The following is a 19,016-nucleotide window of genomic DNA, read 5'->3' as shown; positions in this document are numbered from 1 at the left end:
ACTGCAGACTCCCCTTCTGCTCCTTCTCACCAGCAAGGCCATGGGCACAAAGGACTGTGTGTTCCGAAGCCAGTAGGGAGGGATTTATTCTGCAAAGCCGTGCTGATTTATGTTGTGCTTTCTGTCCCAGAGGATGTTTAATTCTTGACTTCCATGGCCTTCTGCAGTTTCCTGCTTGATATCCTGCTTTTGTCATTGGTTCCTGAGAGAATAGGAACCAGGGACACTTACTTCCCTGACACCGGTTGTCCTGACCCCATGTCTTTGTGGTTCTGGAGCTTTCCATGGATGAGAGGGGATGAGACCCGGAAAGTGGACGAGGGAGAGGGTGGGGCAGACCTTTCCTGAGCCAGCCTCATGGCCAGGAAGGGTTCTTTGAAGGAACATACAGGATCACAGCCTGGCTCTGCCCAAGAGGGTTGGCTCTTCTTGGCGTGACTCTATCTCGCCCCCTAGTGTTCAAATGAGTTCCCCTGGCACATACACATGGCTTGGCCATTTTGAGAGAACCGAGCACAATCTAAACCGTGGTGTGAGATGGTTGAGAGCCAACAGAAAGGTTCTACTACCATTGCTCCCCTCTTCCTATTTGGAATGTATAAAATCTTGACTTTCAGACCAGTTTTCTTCTAAGTCCTTCATTCTTCAAAAGCAAAAAACCCATCTGGGAAGAGCTTTCCTTTAATCTGTCACAGGCTCACTAATACGATCAGATCTGAATCAACCCACTCATTTATGGATAGTGCCATGTATACCAGGGGACCTTGGGCCAGCAGGAAAGGGATGTGAGTGTGTCCCGGTGCAGTGACGTTGATGTCTGTGTTGTCAGATGATACACCAGCAGCCCAACCCAGGAGTCCACTATGAGTACGTCATCATGGGGACCAACGCCATCAGCCCACAGGTGCCTCCTCACAGGAGACCAGGTAAAATCTCTTGTTCTCCTGCCAAGCAGCCCCTCCCCCCCGCCCATCGTTTCTTCTTAAAGCCCTCTGTCTCTTCTTGTGCATCTCCCTTGTGTCTCTCAGTCAACAGAGAGAAAACCCACGGACACGCCCTTGACATCAGAGGATGCTTCACCACTTGTCTGAGCCTTTGCTGATAAGAGGGTCTCATTCACTTGATTCAGAAATGAGGTGAACATCCTGAGTCTGTCTTTCCAGTTCAACATTTTGAGATACCTGATACTAGTTTCCTAGAGCTGCCTGCCATATAACAAATTACCTCAAACATGGTGGCTTAAAACAACACACATTTGCTATCCTACAGTTCAGGAGTTCCGGAAGTCCAAAATGGGTTTTGCTGGGCTGGAATCAAGGTGTCGGCAGGCCACGCTCCCCTTGGAGGCTCTAAAAGGTTCTGTCGCCCTGCCCTTTTCACTTCAAGAGGCCTCCTGCACTCCTTTCTTCCTGGCCTCTTTTTGCATCTTCAGTGCTAACTGAGTAGCACTTTCAGATCTCGGACTCCGACCCCCTTCTTCCATCATCACATCTCTGGGCCCAGCCAGACAATCCAGGACCATTCTCCATCCCCAAATCTTTAACTTCATCACATCTGCAAAGTCCCTCTTGCCATACAAGGTACCATACTTACAGTTCCAGGGATTAGGAGGCAGACACCTTCAGAGGGCCATTATTCTGTCCACCTCATGCCTTTTCTCTTGGTCCCCTTTTGCTTCTCCTGACTTGAAAGAAAAGAATAATGAGTTCACACCTAATTATCTACCTCTTTCCTATGGGCTCTGCTGATAGATACAGCAGGCAGCCCTCCGGCTCTGCAGATATTTCTTTACCAAATGATAATGGAACCCACCACCCAAATGGAGACTGTTTTTTCCATCTTTTGAACAGGAAGGCCTACATAAATATCAATGATAATATCACTCACGTGCACGGAGTCCTTGCTGTGTGCCAGACATTGCTGAGCCCTTCACATAGATGAACTCATCAAATTATCACGACAGTGCTCAGAGCAAGGGGCTGTTTTTGGCCTCATTTTAAAAAGTAGGAAATGGAAGCTCAAAGAGATGGACTTATTGCCCCGGTCCCACAGTGACCTTAGTCTGCTGTCTGTTATATCGCTTAGGGTTACCTGCTCTGACACCTGTCCCAGGAAGTGAGGGCACAGATGTGAGGCCTGGCCCGCCAAATGGATAACCGAGTTATCTGACTGTCACAGGTCAGGGAAGAACAACCTGGCTCCTTGGAGACAGCAGGGTGTGTACCGGGCACGTGGGCTGCGCATATTGTCTAAACTGCAAGTCAGCACACTCAGCCCGACACAATGTTCGAGCCATTTGCAGGAACGATCCACAGTCTGAGAAACGAAGCTCAGATGGCAGAATATTGAGGTTCCTGAAATCTGATGCTGATGGATAAGGACAATTGGACAGACTATTTGAAATCCTACAGGGTGATGATGATTGATAACAAGCCTGATGGGTCTCAGCTAATGGGTAGTATGGAACTGGCTACCTGGGACAGGGCGGGCCCAGAAGGAGTCAGTTGTAAAAAGTTAGTGAGGAGGGACATTCTGTAGTAGGCTTTACCCTCCATGAACTCAGGCTTTACCCTCAATGAACTCGAGTCCAGCTCTGCCTCTTTCTTGCTGTGCACCTTCAGGCAAGTCAGAAACTTCTCTGAGCACGTTTCCAATCTACAAAATAGTGAAGAGAAAAACCCTACACTCGAAAGTTTTTCTTGAAGGGGTCAGGCAGTGGAGGAGATTGAATATGAGGTGTCCATCCCAGTGTAGTGCCCAGTGCATGCAAGATGTACAAAAGATTTTTAAATGTTTTTGTCTGGTAATATTTTAGTCTCACTTACATCAGTATGCCTAGTCTTGATTCTGTTGATTTAAATTGTATTTAATATTTTAAGCCATGAAGTGTTGTAAGTGGTACAGGGTGGGGAAAGTCCTAAATTTTAACTGGATTCTACAGTAACTCTGGAATTTGCCTCCTTGTTTTGTATCAAACTAGTATATGCTTGAACAATATTCAATCAAAATAAAAATATATAAAGATGCAAGTGCTCCATAATTGCCCAGACTTGGAAGCAACCAAGATGTCCTTCGTTCAGTGAATGGATGGATAAACTGAGGTACATTCAGCTAGTGGACTATTACTCAGCACAAAAAGAAATGAGCTACCTAGCCATGGAAAAACATGGAGGAAACTTAAATGTGCATTATTAAGTGAAAGAAGCCCATCTGAAAAGTCTCCATACTGTATGATTCCAACTATATGATATTGTGGAAATGGCACAACTTTGGAGACAGTAAACAGATCAGTGGTTGCCAGGGGTTAAGGGAGAGTGAGGGGTGAATAGGCAGACAGAGAGGATTTTTAGGGGAGTGAAACTATTCTCGATGATAGTGTAATGATGGATACATGGTATTCTACTTTTGTCAAGATCCATAGAATGTACACCACCAAAATGAACCCTAATGAAAACTATGGGCTTTGGGTGATAATGATGTGTTGATGCAGGTTCACAGATGGTAAGAGATGTACCACTCTGGTGCGGGATGTTGATGAGGGCGGTAAGTGCATTATGTGGGGCCAGAGGAGGTATGGAAACTCTGTACTTGCCACTTAATTGAGCTGTGAACCTAAAACTGCTCTAAAAAAGAATAAAGTCTACTTAAAACAACAACAACAACAACAATATGTCCCAACCTCATCCCCCAATCCCATTCCAAGAGGGAATATCTCTTCATGATTTGAAGGGATTCCACCCAGCCCTTTCCTGTGCATGTAGAAACATGCTTATAAGCAATTTGAACCTTTGTCTGCAGTGTACAGGGAACATCGCATGCCAGTCTTTTCCAGAAGTCTAACTTAGGTCTTGCCTCAACTTCAGATTTCCTTGACACTTATAGAAAACTCTATCTCAGTAAATACGGAGGCTCTCCACACACCCCGCCAGTATGAGTAAAGATCCCTGTCTGGTACAGGTAAGGTCTATGGTGCTCAAGAAACTCTGGCCTTCTGACTTCGGCCTCTCCTTGCCCTGAAAACATCTCTCCCTCTCTCAAAAGGCTCTCCACTTTTCCCTCCTCTTTCCTCCTCCTTCTCTTCCCATTGGCTGGCCCCAGTATCTGGGCCTTGTTATCCTTACTGAGAACTCAGGCTTTCACTGTGAGAAAGAAGAGCTGTTGACGTCCAGCAGCTTTTACTTCCCTGCAAAAATCCGAGTCCAGAAAACCTAAGGGCTTGGCCACTTGGCCTGGGAGACGTGGGACAGACACAAGGGCAGAACACAAATTTAATCTCTCGTAAGGGGTCCTGCCACACCTGTGTGGATGCATATACAAAATGAATCCTGCTGTGCTTTTTTCTTTCATCAAACAATGCATCAGTCATATCTCTGTGTCACAACATACATTTTGCTTCATTCTTTAAAAGAAAAAAAATAACATAGCATCCGTTCGTGGTTGTAGCATGACGTATTTTAACCGGTACCCTGGTGGACATTTAAGTTCACTCTACTATTTGGCTATTTCAAAACACGCTTTAGGAGCCATGCTTGTACATACAGCTTTGTGTAAAAGAATGGGAATATTTGTACGATAAATGTCCTAGAAACTGAATCCCTAGGTCAAGGGGTATGTGCATTTAAAACTTGGGTAGAGGGTTGCTGGAGGGGAGGAGGGTGGAGGGGATGGGGTAACTGGGTGACGGGTATTAAGGAGGGCACGTGATGTAATGAGCACCGGGTGTTCTATGCACCTGATGAATCACTGACCTCTACCTCTGAAACTAATAATACACTATATATTAATTAATTGAATTTGAATAAAATAAAAATTCAATAAATAAATAAATAAAACAAACTTGGGTAGATATGGCCAAATTGCCCTCCAAAACTTTGTGTCTATCAGCAGGCTCCTCCTCCCCTGTTTTCCTGTATCTTCAATGAGGGGTTTAGGGATTTAGGGGTCTCCAAAGTTCCTCCGCTTTATTGTGAGGCTAATAAAGTTGTGGTGGTTGTTTTTGTTTTCACATGTAGTTGTTTCATTATGAGTGAAGTTGGGCCTTTTTGTGTGACTTTGGGCTGTTTAAAGTATTTCCTTTTATGTGACTCGCCTCTTCCTGGCCCTTGCCTGCTTTTCCTCTACTGAGACATTCATCTTTTTCTTACTCATTTTTAACAATGTTTTGAATATTAGGGAAACTGGTATCTGCGTGTTTAAAATACATGTGCTATGGATTGGAAATGACCTCATGCTATGTAATTTCTAATGTCCAAGGGATGTCCTCGGGAGGACTCCGGGTCCAGACCAGTCTTACTTCTGTGTGTGTGCACCTGCCTCTCCTAGGGGAGCCCTTCAATGGCCAGCTGGGAACAGATGGGAGGAGCCAGGAGGAGGGAGAAGAGAAAGAAGAGGCCGAGGAGAAGGAAGATGTGCACGGTGGGGCCCCCGAAGTATTCACCTCGGAATCGGCACAGACCTTCCCAGTCAGGCATCCGGATGGATTTTCTTCCCATCGACCAGACAACGTGGTGCCGGCAGCCCCGCAGCCCCCGCGGCGAAGCCGGGACCACAACTGGAAGCAGCTGGGGACCACAGAATGCTCCACAAGTTGTGGGAAAGGTGAGCTCGAGTGCGGGCAAGGAGGGTCTCTGCAGACCCCCTGGGCAAGGATTGGGTGGCTGGGCTCAAGGGACATGGCGCAGCTTCCCCTCCTTGAGTCTGACTGTGAGATGGTTCATTGGTATGACATTGGGTGGAGGGTCCCCAAGACCACCCTCAAGCTTGATGAGCCAAAGGAAGGACACACAAGACTCAGAAGAGTTGCTATGCTTGTGGTCACAACTTATTACGGTGAAAGGATACAGGTGGGTATCATCAGGGGAAAACGCACTTGGGGCAAAGTCCAGGAGAAACCGGGGGCCAGCTTCCAAGTGTCCCATCCCAAGAGAGTTGCACCCGGATGCACTGAATTCTCCCAGCAGTGATGGGTGACAGCAAGACCAACTATTGCCAACTAGATAATTGAGGTTTGGTGTCCAGGGGGCTTACTGTGACTCAATCACATAGGCATGGAGCCCCCACATGATTTACATTAGCTACTCAGGCTTTAGCACCCAGAAGTCAGACTGATAGATAGAACGTGGCCAAGACCACAGGCCCACAAATACAGGCATTCAGCCAAATCGCATGTTGGCATAAACTATCTTGTCAAACTGATACAGTGTGGAAAAACACTCCGATCAGCAGAATATCCCACGGGCTCAAAGGTTGTCTCCAGCCCTGCTCCAAAGGCCAGTCCTGAAGACAGGACTTTCTTTGGAGTGTGCAAGGTTTGAGCACCCCAGGCCTGCTGAGTTAACCCTCTCCTGCATGACAAGCTCATGAATAACCACAGAATGTGTTCACCGAGTTTAAGATCGAGAAGTTGAGGTGTACGTACACAAATACCAAGTAAAACTCATTCTCAAATCTAAGATTCCAGAAAAAAAAGCACATTCACGGGGCTTGAGGTGTGAGCCGGCTCTTACGCTCACCAACACTCACAGCTCCCCACGGTTCTCTCCGTAAAATCTTCGCTGTGTATTGTCCCATTATCCTAACCCCATCCGCTACGACCCCGGGGGCAAGCCTGCAGCCCAGCCACACCAGCTCCATGGACTCCTTGCAGGAAGGGAGACCACACGCCAGAGACACCAGAAGGAACAAATGGTGTCTCTCCAAACAAAGAAAAGAGTTACAGGATTTGGGAGAAGGGCAGATGGAGTTCAGGTGACATTTAAAGAAAGCGAGTTTTGATGGGCTCAAAGCAAAGGAGGCTGTGGGCAGAGGGGTCAATATTAGTATCAGTCTGAACCGTGGGCTGGATCTGGGGTTAGTTTTCCTTGAAAACTCCAAAGTTAAGGTAGGCGTGGAATGTGTCCAGAAGCCCCTTATTGAATGTCTGGCACCTGGGTTGGAAATTGAGGCTGTTTCTCAGTTTCAAGGTGGCCTAGCTCTTCAGTGCAAGGATCTGTCTGAGACCACAAGGAACCATGAGGCAAGGGTACTGTCTGCATGGTAAATGGCCTCCTGTTTGTAAGGAAGTCCTATTTGTGACGCTAAAACCGCTGTCCTTGGAGGCGAGGTGGCCACGGAAATGGGAAGGCTTTATCCCAAGAAGTTCCTGTTGCTTGGAAACTGATACACTAAGAAAAGTGGTTTGGGGATTTTTTTTTTTTTTTCTTTTCTTTTCTTCAAGAGACATGTACCCAAGGGTAGAAAATTCAGGAAGTCTGACATAATTTGCACCCGGGAAATTTTCACAACTGCCTGTAAAGCCTTTATCTTTTTCCCAAGAGCATCAGCTTGGTGGCTTTTGAGAACCGAACTGAGGTACTTGGTTCTTTGTGGGGGCTGGAGCATCTCCTGCCTGGACCCCCAGCCAGTTCTGTGATGACTGATAACTGGATTACTGATTTCTGGAGCTGACACTGCAGAAATTAGTGGGCTTTTGCTTAATACGTGTGCAAAGAATGTGGACTGAAGATTCATTGCCCTAACCTCTTTTTTAAGCTTTCGGAAGGAAAATGATGCGCCCATAGAATGTGTCTGAACAGAGGCAGAAAGCTAATTACACAGGAAGGCCAAAATCATTTCAGTCAGAATCCAACCCTGGAACTGTAGAGGTGAGCAGGATGAAATGCAGTTGACATAGGAACCCGGGGTCCAAATGTGTGATTACTGAAGTTTCCACCATGGAGTTAGTGGTGCAATGCCCACCAGAGGAACCAGACACATTTGTGCTAGGTACACACAGGGAAAGTCATAAAAAGAAGAAAAATTGCCATCTTGTGGTTTTATATCAAGGATGGCAGATGTGTGGAAGATTCTCTTCCCTTTCCTGTCCATAAAGATCACCTGGCCTAGTCTTTCGAGTAGCATGAGATGTCGCCGTGTCCAGAGGACTTCGGGCATCGCCTCATGGACTTTAGTAGAATAAGGACGAAAGCATGTGCCTTTGCCCGCTCACCCTTCATGCTGCTCACACAGCCCTGCATTCACCGAATTAATGCCACATACCCAGGTGTCCATTCAACGGATCATTCAAGGCATGATGGAGGGACCCCATTTCCAAAACTTCTGGTTATCTTTCCCCCAGCCAACCACAGTCTGTGTGATCCACACTGAGCTAAAACACCTGCATCCCTTAGACTATATCCTCTGGTATGGAGCCAGCAAACCACTTAGACTCCCCGATCTAGCTCAGATGCACCTCCTCTGTAAAGCCCTTCCTGGTTCTGCAAGGCACAGGTGGGCACTTATCCTATGGGACCCCACCACAACTCAGGACACATTCTTGTCCCAGCTCTGCTTGGCCTAGCTGTCTCCGCGCATGGACTCTTTTCATCACCTGCTCCTGGGATGGTAGCCAGCACACAAGGAGACGCTCCTCAAGTGTTTCTTGAATTGGGGCATATCCAGCTATTAGAAAAGGTGTAAGGGTAGTTTTTACATCATTGCATCCTGGATAGGCAAGGCTGTTACTGCCTTACTGTGTTCTATCGTAGCTTAAAGAATGTGGATTTATGTACTCGCAACTGAAGAATCTTTTTCTCTGGATTTCCATATGATTTTATTTAACGTTCTTAATATAGTCTTTCTGCTTTGCTTGTGGACACACACACACACAGCATCTGCCACTTGGATGCTTGTGAGGACATGTGCATCCTCTTTTTTACCTTGAGAAACAGCATGGTTTCTCCAGTCCAAGAGCTACAGAAGAGGTTCCTTGGAAATAAAACAAGAGCAGAGCTGTTTTTTCCCCCAGCCCTCCCTCCTCTCGTACTCCTAGCCCCTTGCTCTTCCACTGGACAAATGGCAGCAGCCCCTGGATGCCCCTCCTTTGCTCCCTGTAAGGTTTGTTCCCAGCAGCGCTGGCTGGATTGCAGGGCACATGAGGCCATGTGGATGCATCCATGTTTAGCTCAGCAGCAGTGACAAATGTACCAGGACCACGCCCTTCTGTTACCATCTTGCTCTTATAGATGCAAACCACATCCATGCTCCCTGTGACCTCACCATTCGTCCCCACACAAATCTTCTCCAGTCCTTTCTGGTGGAGCTCAACAGACCACATGTCTCCATGCCTCTCAAGGGAAACCACCCCTCACTGTATCACTGTCACAGAGAGGGGTCCTGCCACCAACAGCCCAGAGTGGCTCATACTCCACCCGGCCGTTGCCCAGACTTCTGTCTGGTCAAACTTTTGGCTTGGCTCAGTTGATTCCTGGAGTTCCAAACCTCAGATGATTTCATTTTTTTCTTGCTCCGTATTTTGTCCCTCTCTCCCCAATGCCGCACCAGCCTCTCTACACCGTCCCCAGAACTCACTGACTTGCCTCCTTTAATATCTGTGGATTACCTGCAGTACGGTTCCCTCCTCCAGGATAATATACCTCTGTTCTCATCAACACACACAACATAAAACCCAACTAAAATGATCCCAGATTCTTCCTGCTGCCTGAAGCCCAGCCAGCCCCGGACCTCACCATCCCATTCTCTGCAGAAATCAAAACTGACCCCAAAAAAGAAACTGTTGTGGTAATTGGAGTCAAGAATTATGGTTCTCACCATCAGAGAGTGAGCCTCTGGATTTACGTCCTTGGCTGAACACTGGAGCTGGACCATGGCTAAGTGTAGTGTAAAGGCACTAAGAGGGTGAGGAAGGTCCATGGCCACATACAAACAGCCCTGGGCAGGACCCATCCCTCCAAGGCACGGAGCATTCCTATGGTAGCCTGTATCCTTTTAGCTAAAGATATTAAATTGTCCCCTCATTTGAGTGCCATGTGGTTGGAGTAGTAACTTTTGCTTTCCAGTCCGCAGACTTGCCAGCAGAAAAGTTACACCCACATGGTCTGAAGGGATAAATAATAAGATTTTTACTTAATCCCTTAATATCTGGGTCCCACATGGGTATCCCGAAAGGCGTGAACGGAATCTTATTCATCTTTGTAAGTGAGCACAATGTGCTTAATATATGTGGAATTTAATTTAAAAAATCTCTCCTTCATGGAAGCAGATATGTCACTGGACAAAATTTCATTCCACAAAAGTTTTTGCTTCTTATTAGTTTTATAGTCAGTACCGCTTTTTACTCCGCTAATAATTATACTTCACTGGAACATTATTTTTATTTTTTTTAAGATCTTATTTATTTATTTGACAGAGAGAGAGAGACAGCAAGAGAGGGAACACAAGCAGGGGGTGTGGGAGAGGGAGAAGCGGGCTTCCCACCAAGCAGGGAGCCAGAAGCGAGGTTCGATCCCAGGACCCTGAGCCAAAGGCAGATGCTTAACCAACTGAGCCACCCAGGCGCCCCTGGAACATTGTTTTTAAATAATGGTCTTAAAGTTATAGCTACATTATGAATTTTTACTGCCAGAGTGGTTTTTAAACAAATGATCATTTCAGATTCAGAACTGTCTTCCAATCTGTCAAGGTTTCTTACAAGAACCACCCTCTGGCTTGGGGGTCACACAAGATCAGCGTCAACAAGCACTGACACGCTCTTCATGGCTGATGAAATAGGGAAACGTTTCTGTGAAGAGTTATCCCTCCAGTTACAATTAAATTGTAGTAAGTTGGAAGTTCAGAAAATCCAAATGCCTGGCCAGTTAGCAACAGAGGTAAGATGGAACTGTAGGATGAGTGATCATGTTCTGCCCGGCAGGAATTGGGTAGTGGCCTAGACTGGGGATCGGCACAGGGGGACAGACATTTATTTGTGAAGAAACATCTTATTTTTCAAACAATTGCATGGCCTGTTCCTGGTTACCTTTCTCACTTTGTACACATCCCTTAGCAATACTCCCGAGCTGCCACCAGGGGGTAGCAGAGAGAGGCTGCAGAATTGTCGGCTTTTTTTTTTTTTCAAAGCTAGAGATTCCGTTTAACGGATTCTGACTTTTTCTCCAAAATACATTTATCCATATTAAGCCAGTGAAACTTGGCTGCGTATTTAAAACAAAACAACAACAACAACCCTGAGGCAGTCAGTATGATTTTTTTTAACAAAGTAATAAAAACAAATATGAGACCTCTGATAAATATCCATTCAGCATGTTTATTGAGCGGCTGTTATGCTGTTAGGTACTGGGATTACAGGGATGAACAAGAATTAGTTCTGTCCTGAGAAGCTCTCTGTCTCATGGGAAGCAGACATCTACTCAAATAACTAAAAATACCATTGGATCAGTACTTTATTAGGGGAATGGGTAAAATGCTTTAGAGAGTAGGGCGAAGCTCGCTGCTCTTCTAGCCGGTCCTGAATCTTCTTACTTCTCTGCTTCAGCCTGCCTCTCACACATTCCAGGCACATGCAGGCCAGTGTGTCGGGCACTTTTGTTCCTGTTCAGCCGCCTGGACAGCCCCCTCCCTCCAAGACACACATGCCCACAGCTACCCAAACCCCACCCTTCCGTAGGATCCAGCTGGACCCTCTAGGACCCTTTCTTTGTGATGACTCCAGAAAACTTCCAAGCAGTTATTACTTGTGCTCATTTTATAAATCACTCTCCTGCCTCGTGATATCTTGAACTGTTATAAAAATTGTTTGTATCTGCCTTTAGCACTTTCCAACCGTGTCCGCGGTTTGCACCCCCAGTGTCCACAGTGCCTGTCACAGCCCCTGTGTGGGAGGTGTGTGTAAACGCATGAATGAAGGAGGAGTGTTTGTGTGTGTGTGCATTTCTCTGTTCCTGCGGCCTCTCTTCATCAGTACCCAGATCTCTGTGCACCTGCACCCAGAGCCCAACATTCAAGTGTGTGGGGCTGTCCTTGAGAAGTTCTCCTTGTCCTTGCAGGATCGCAGTTCCCTATTTTTCGCTGTGTGCACCGAAACACCCATGAAGAGGTGCCCGAGAGCTACTGCGACTCCAGTATGAAGCCCACCCCCGAGGAGGAGCCCTGCAACCTCTTCCCTTGCCCAGCCTTGTAAGATGGCCTCTCTGTGGAGGTCGCCTGTTATCGGGTCACTTCTGGGTGCATAGGACCTTATTAGCGGGCATAATCTGTCTACATCTGATTTAGAGACACGAGACTCAGTCTGTGCATAAACTGCAGTCTGTTCGGCAAGCACACCTGTCTCTGGGGATGAACGTGGAAGCTTGTAGCCTTTAGCAGTGAGCACAGGCCTTTGGTAATTTGGAGCAATTACGTGTTAGCCTGGTGAGGAAAGCAAAGAGGGAAGCTGGGAATTACAGTCCAGCGTGGTCAGTGTTGTAGGTGAGCCGTGAACAGAGAGACTGAGGAGAGTCACGAGTACGTGGGCAAGGAGTAGTCGGGAGGAGTGTCTCAGGAGAGGTCTTGGGCTGGTTACTGAATGATGCAGAGGACACTTCCAGAAGAACAGGGAGAAAGAGCCCCCCAAAAGGGTCCCATCATAATTTTCAAAGTAATAGACACATCCTCCTACGTATTGAGCGTGTGCTGATGTCTTATTTAACTAAGTGACAAAGCAGGATGACGGGGAGGACCGTGAAACTGATGAGTAAGTAGCTCATGAGCAATAAAGAATGCTGGAGATTTCTAAGATCCAACGTGGGTTAACGTTCTACGGGGTGATGATAAAACTAACGTTTGGAGTTTGGGGCGTTTTTTAGATAAAAATCCTTTGCACCTGCTCGGTTTTCTTTAATTTTCTAAAACTGGGCTGTCATCACTGGTAAGGAGCTTGTCGACAGAGTTCCGTTGCTTCCCGGAGTGCGACGGCCCTCGGGCAGGCGTTGAGCTGTGCTCTTGGGTGAGGCCCACCCGTAACCCCCCGTGATGGTTGCGTGCGAGCCGGCTCTCGGGGCGTGCTCTCTTCCCCTGGCTGAAGGCGATCTGTCCCTCTCGCGCCCTCTCGTTCCTGAGCTAGCTGGGACATCGGAGAGTGGTCCGAGTGCAGCAAAACGTGCGGCCTGGGCATGCAGCACCGTCAGGTCCTGTGCCGCCAGGTGTACGCCAACCGCAGCCTGACGGTGCAGCCCTTCCGCTGCCGGCACCTGGAGAAGCCCGAGACCACCAGCACCTGCCAGCTCAAGATCTGCAGCGAGTGGCAGATCCGCACAGACTGGACCTCGGTACGCGGGCGGGGCAGGCCGCTGCACTAGAGCTCCCCCCCCCCCCCCCCCGCCCAGACGCCCTGCCGTGCCCCGCCCCACCGCCGCCAGCGACCCCGCCCACCGCCGCCAGCGACCCCGCCCACCGCCGCCAGCGACCCCGCCCACCGCCGCCAGCGCTGACTCCGCACAGCCCTGAGGCCTCCTAAAGAGAACGCTTCCTGGGGCGGGGCCGGGGCTGCGGGGTGTTCTGGAAGGACTGTTCTGCAAACCGATAGCGCCCGAGGGTTAAGGGTGGGGTGCAGCAGCGGCCCACAGCCCACTTGCAGGGTGAGCCCGTGGCAGTCACGCGCGTACAGGTGCTCTCTCTCGTGTGTCATGAGAAGTCAGCTCCTTCCAGTCTCGCACCCCCGTTTCACAGAGGACAGAACGGAGGCCCAGAGCCACAAAGTGGGCAGGACATCCAAGAAGGTCTTAGAGAAAAGGTGGTGAGGTTGTCAGGGCTGGGAACCCAGAGCCCCCCCAGTGGGTCTCACCACAGTCGTCCGCTCGGGTGGCAGGTGACAAGGATGAGGGCACCCGGGCTGGAGAGGCCCCCGAAGGTAACGCTGCCCATCCCACTGACTTATTCCTGCTGTTTTAGTGCTCAGTGCCCTGCGGGGTGGGACAGAGGACCCGAGACGTGAAGTGTGTGAGCAACATCGGGGACGTGGTCGACGATGAAGAATGCAACATGAAGCTCCGGCCGAACGACATTGAGAACTGCGACATGGGGCCCTGTGCCAAGAGCTGGTTCCTCACCGAGTGGAGTGAAAGGGTGAGCTGAGGGCAGGCAGAGTGGGTTTCCTACAGCCGGGACCGAGGGCTGCCGGGCCAGTGGGCAGGAGCTGTACGTGACAGGCACCCCAACACCACGAAGATGAATCACCAGCTGAGAATCCCAAGGGTAACTTCTGACTTTGGGGAAAAGGCTTTCTATCCTCATACAAAGACCAAGGGGCTGCAAGGGTGGGCAGTGGGTGTGAGAGCATTAGTTCTCCTTTGCACTGCACATGAACATTAAATCATGAAATACTGAAGCAGGGGAAGAATTACATTGCAGCTCTCATATGGTATGTCAGTGCCTGGCATATAAAAGCACTCAGCAGACGGCAGGCCCCTTCCCTCCTTCTCACTAACTCAGCACAGTTCACAGACTGTTCCCCTCCCCAGTAGCCTGGCCTCCCTTGGGGTCCCTGGTGTCAGATGTAAAGATGAAGTCTGAGGCACGTACAGTTAACCGTCGGCCCGCCAGTTACCTATGTGCAAGGGAAACCAGCAAGAGATAGAGTTCCTGTATCAAAGACAAAACTAGGGGCGCCTGGGTGGCTTGATCGGTTAAGCATCCGACTCTTGATTTCAGCTCAGGTCATGATCTCAGGGTCGTGAGATCGAGCCCCATGCAGGGCTCCACTGGGCGTGGAGACTGCTTAAGATTCTCTCTCTTCCCTCCTCCTCTGCCCCTCCCCCTCCTCGCTCACATGCATGCATGTGTGTGCTCTCCCTAAAAAAAAAATGACAAAAGTAGGATTTATAGGGATTCTGGAGTTGGGTCTGGTGATGGTTACACAACAGTGTAGATGTAATTAATACCACTGAAATGTACACTGAAAATGATTAAAATGGTAAATTTATGTTATGTGTATTTTACTACAATAAAAAAAAAGGGTTTGGGGAAAAGCACTAAGCAAAATTACAGAGTGTACCTTGGGGAGGGGAAGAGAGAGAGGGAAGGAGAGAGTGAGCTTTGCCTTCCTTTTCTTGTGGAAGCCCCTGACTGACGGGCTGGCAGTGGGAGAGGCCATCAGGAGATTCCTCCCAGGGCAGTGGGCTGGCCGCCACCCCAACGGTTTCTGGGTTTCTGGACCGTCTAGAGCCCTTGCAAGTTGAACTGGGATGGAGCCAGGACTGGCTGTCTCTGTCCTTAGTGCCTTCCTCTTGGCTAGGCCAGGTGGCCACCGTTTCCCTTATCAGAATTCCTCACCGTGCTGCCAAACTGCAGTGTGCCTACAGGTCACCTGGGAATCCCCGCATGGTGCCGGGGCTGAGTCCACGCGGGGAGGTGGGCCTGGGAATCTGCCTTCCTAATGGGCTCCCAGGGGGCACTGAGGCTGCTGGGCCAAGGGTAAGAGGGGACCAGGCAAGTTCCTAGAGCCTTAGGAAACACTGAGCACGGGAGCCTCGTCTCCCTGTGGAATCATGTGAACAACAACAGGGCGACATTTCAAGTTCAGAGGAGGAAACCTTCATGAGTCGCCATCCCGCCACATGGGTGGATTCCTGGGCCAGCATCCCTCCGGCTGGTGAGCATTGTCCAGTATTCTGAGCATCACCCTGCAAGCATTCATAGGGGCTTCCACTCCATCCGGTGCTAAGATGCCCCTTAATTTTGTCCCCGTCATCACAGTAACACTGCACCTTGGTGGGGGTTGAGGAACAGACCCGCCAACGCAGCTTTCACCTCGCATGCAGAGATCATCCTGGAGATTCTCATCGAGTGATTGACCTGCTGTGGATTCCTGACACCTCGTGGCTTACGGCCACTCCCCTTTAGCCCCAAGATGGCCCCCAGATAGAGAGCCCGTGTGCAAACACTGAACTCTTAGGACAAGCAGCTAACTGTTCCTCTGTCCCAGAGTGGGCTGTCATGGGCACCGAATTAGTCCTCAGGAAGGCATTGACCCAAAGGAAACAAATGGAGAGTAGGTGCCCATCGAAAGGTGTCCATGGACTCAGACTTGGGCCCTGAGGCTGAGTCCAGCAGGGCCCACCCCCGTTCTGTCTGCACATCCCCTCTCCCTCCATCCAAGCCTCCCAGCTCACACCTCAGCTCCTGGCAGTGCCCAAGCAGCCCTGGGAGGCCCCCCAGAAGCCACTGTGCTCAGCCTCCCTGCCAGCATGAGGAGCTCTCTGCAGCATCCCTGACTCAGCCTAACTCCTTCCCAGAAATTCGTGGCGGGTCCAGGCAGTTGCCCAGAGGGTTTCTTTGGCATTGGACCAAAATGTGTCTTGCTAACTCCCACTCCTGTCCTGTAAAACATGAGTGTTCCTCCTTACACCGCAGCCCTAAAGATATTTGGAGACCTCTTCCACCTCTTCTCCTAAAAATTCCTAGTTCCTTCAACTAATTCTTTTGTGTTTCTGGATTTCTAGCCATCCCAAAATTCATTTGTGTTCGCGGTAAACTCAGTGAAGTTGGTGTGCAAACAAATGAATAAAAAGAATGATGCCAGGCTTTTATTTTCCTCTTGGGAAGACTCTTTTTAAAATAATTTTGGATGAAAATTATTTTTGTCAAATATACATAAGACCTTAAGCTAAAATGTCTGTGTCCTATAATATAAAAGTTTGTGATGCAAACAGAGAACTTACAATACCAGTTTAAGTCATGAAACAAAAGGAACAAGATCGTTTGAAGTCTAGAGCACTTAAACCCTTTTAGTCCTTAATATTTATATGAAATCTCATAAAGAATATGCAGAGCTTAAGGTAATAATTTCTTCCATGAATGTTCAATGACTCGCATGTCCAAGTAGACTGAAGTTTGGAAATTTTTCTTGAGGTTCACATTCACTAGAGGAAATCAAAGTTTTAAAATGCTCATGTAAAGGTTAAAACAGCTGAAATTATTTTCTCAGTAAATGCTTCCTCATCTTCATCAATCATTATTCTAAACTATAAAGAACATTTATTTATATAACACAGTGTAATTAATAAAAGGCTATATGCAAAGATAAGACAATGCAAGACAGCTGAGTTTATAATGCATCTGAAATATTTAAAAGATTTAATCATAGTTCTTATATGACTACACACTTAATAACTTATCTCTACTTAACAAAATAGTAAAAATGCCATTTTCTACTTTTTGAATGTGTGTTTGCAAACATTTTCTCTCAAAGAATTTTTCACTTCCAATTAAAGAACTAATGTAGTTAATGGATAAAAAAATAATGTTCACCTTTTCTGGTCATAAAGTAACATATAGTATTATAAAAAAATCAGAAAAGCATACCTATAATCTCTTTACTAGCAGATAATATTTTAAGATTTTTAAGCTCTATTGTCAAGCTTTTTTCTACTCATACATACTTAACATACATAGCTTTTTTGTACTCACACATATTTGAAGGATACAGATCATAATACTACATATGTATAATTTAGTAACCTTTTTTCACATATGTATTCATTATAAACACGTTAATGGCATTTAAAACCTGTAAAGCATGAATTTTAATTAGACTAAGCTATTGTTTGCCAACTCTAACTGAATCCACCCTTATTCTTTATTCCCCCTCCAACAAACACTTGTAAATTTCCCTTTAATGTAAATTTGCTTTGCATTTTAACATAAGTACTTGCTGGATCTAACCTTTGTCTTAAAATTCTAAATAGAAGAAAGATGAGCACCGTATTCTTCTGTTTAGAGAACTTCTTTGTTCTTTTTTGGAAAGATGTTTTAAGCCATGTCAGGTTAGTGTTCTGATATAAATAAGTAGGTAATTTTGCTTTTTCAGCCCCCAGAACATAACATTATTCTAGAATGTTCATGCCTGGAGTAGATGAGTGGGAAGGAGGCTTTGGTAGCACTTTTCCCTCAGACTTGGGCCCTGAGGCTGAGTCCAGCAGGGCCCACCCCCGTTCTGTCTGCACACCTTTCTTATTACACCTCAAGCAAGCTGTTCTCTGACCCTCAGTTTCCTCATTGGCAACATTGCTGAATGAGCATGAGGGGGTAACATATTTGAAACCATGACCTAGATGATGAGATCGTGGGGCGGGCCTTGGAGTCACCACTTAGCCCCAGGAATGACCAGCTGCTGGACAGTCTTTCACACGCGAGTAGTGGCTTTGTATAAAAATCAACCCTGTAAAGCTTTAGGCTGAGCTTTGCCTTTTTTTTTTTTTTTTTGCAACTGCAATAAACATGTATCGAGCACCTAACAATGCCAGGCATGAATGAGATACGGCCTCCATGTAATGAGCTCAAGGGGGAGAGATTAAAGAAAATGTGATTGAAGTGCACAAACACTTAAGGATCCAGAATACATCCTATTTCCCAATTTAAAATAAAATTAATTCGGTGTACCTGGGTGGCTCAGTCGTTAAGCGTCTGGCTTCGGCTCAGGTCATGGTCCCAGGGTCCTGGGATCAAGCCCCCCATTGGGCTCCCTGCTTCACGGGAAGCCTGCTTCTACCTCTCCCACTCCCCCTGCTTGTGTTCCCTCTCTCACTGTCTCTATCAAATAAATAAAAATCTTTAAAAAATAAATTAATTAAATTAAATTAATTAATCTCTACCTAATTGAATTGAACTTGTAAACTCAAACCTAGATCTTCTCTTAAACTTCCAGGGGTATGTAGTTTTTCTGACTCAATGACTCATCATAAACACGTCCTTTCAGCTACCTTTAACTGAGGGCGGGTCTTATCAGACATATGCATCATAGACTTTTTAGTTCTATAAATCAATGACAGGTTTAAACACATGTGCAATATTTAGTCACAACAGAAAAAGAAGAAAAAAACTTTTAGAAAGTCCACCAGCCTCAATTTTGTAACACCTAATATCTAAGGATGTTTTCCAAGAGAAGAAGTAAGACCTTGAGTTTTTTGTTACTAATTATGGAAGATGATACATGAACCTGAAATTCAGGAATAGCCATTAGAGCCTTGTAGTCAGTCCCTCAAGGGCTGATTGGGCCAAAGTTAGCATTCAGCTGTTGCTGGAGCAAGAGGACAATCCTCACCACACGGTTGCCTAGAAATTTCATGTGTTTCTGTGTTTTGTCAGCCCAGGAGTTCAGCTGGGAGTCAGGTCCTTTTCTGATTACCAAGTGGATTTGGTCCTTCTTTCAGGCACATCCTTCAGGGATAGTGAATGGGTGTTTCAGTGCCTGGTTTTTAAGGGTA

The 19,016-nt window shown here is 47.2% G+C and overlaps 1 protein-coding gene across 5 annotated transcripts in view; it reads left to right on the top strand.

Moving 5' to 3' along the window:
• Positions 1 to 19,016, top strand: part of THSD4 (thrombospondin type 1 domain containing 4) — a 580,925-nt gene that overhangs the window by 529,700 nt on the left and 32,209 nt on the right. For all 5 annotated transcript variants that reach the window (XM_064570218.1, XM_064570219.1, XM_064570220.1 and 2 more), the window contains 5 exons: positions 830 to 926; positions 5,323 to 5,598; positions 11,823 to 11,952; positions 12,878 to 13,082; positions 13,705 to 13,878. In XM_064570218.1, the coding sequence (XP_064426288.1) occupies positions 830 to 926; positions 5,323 to 5,598; positions 11,823 to 11,952; positions 12,878 to 13,082; positions 13,705 to 13,878 (882 nt within the window). The remainder of the gene's footprint in view (positions 1 to 829; positions 927 to 5,322; positions 5,599 to 11,822; positions 11,953 to 12,877; positions 13,083 to 13,704; positions 13,879 to 19,016) is intronic.

Source organism: Mirounga angustirostris, unplaced genomic scaffold, assembly GCF_029215605.1.
Source record: "Mirounga angustirostris isolate CCGP_5_RB_7025 unplaced genomic scaffold, mMirAng1.0.hap1 SCAF_9, whole genome shotgun sequence".
Taxonomy (NCBI): domain Eukaryota; kingdom Metazoa; phylum Chordata; class Mammalia; order Carnivora; family Phocidae; genus Mirounga; species Mirounga angustirostris.
This window is presented reverse-complemented; position numbering and strand designations above follow the sequence as displayed.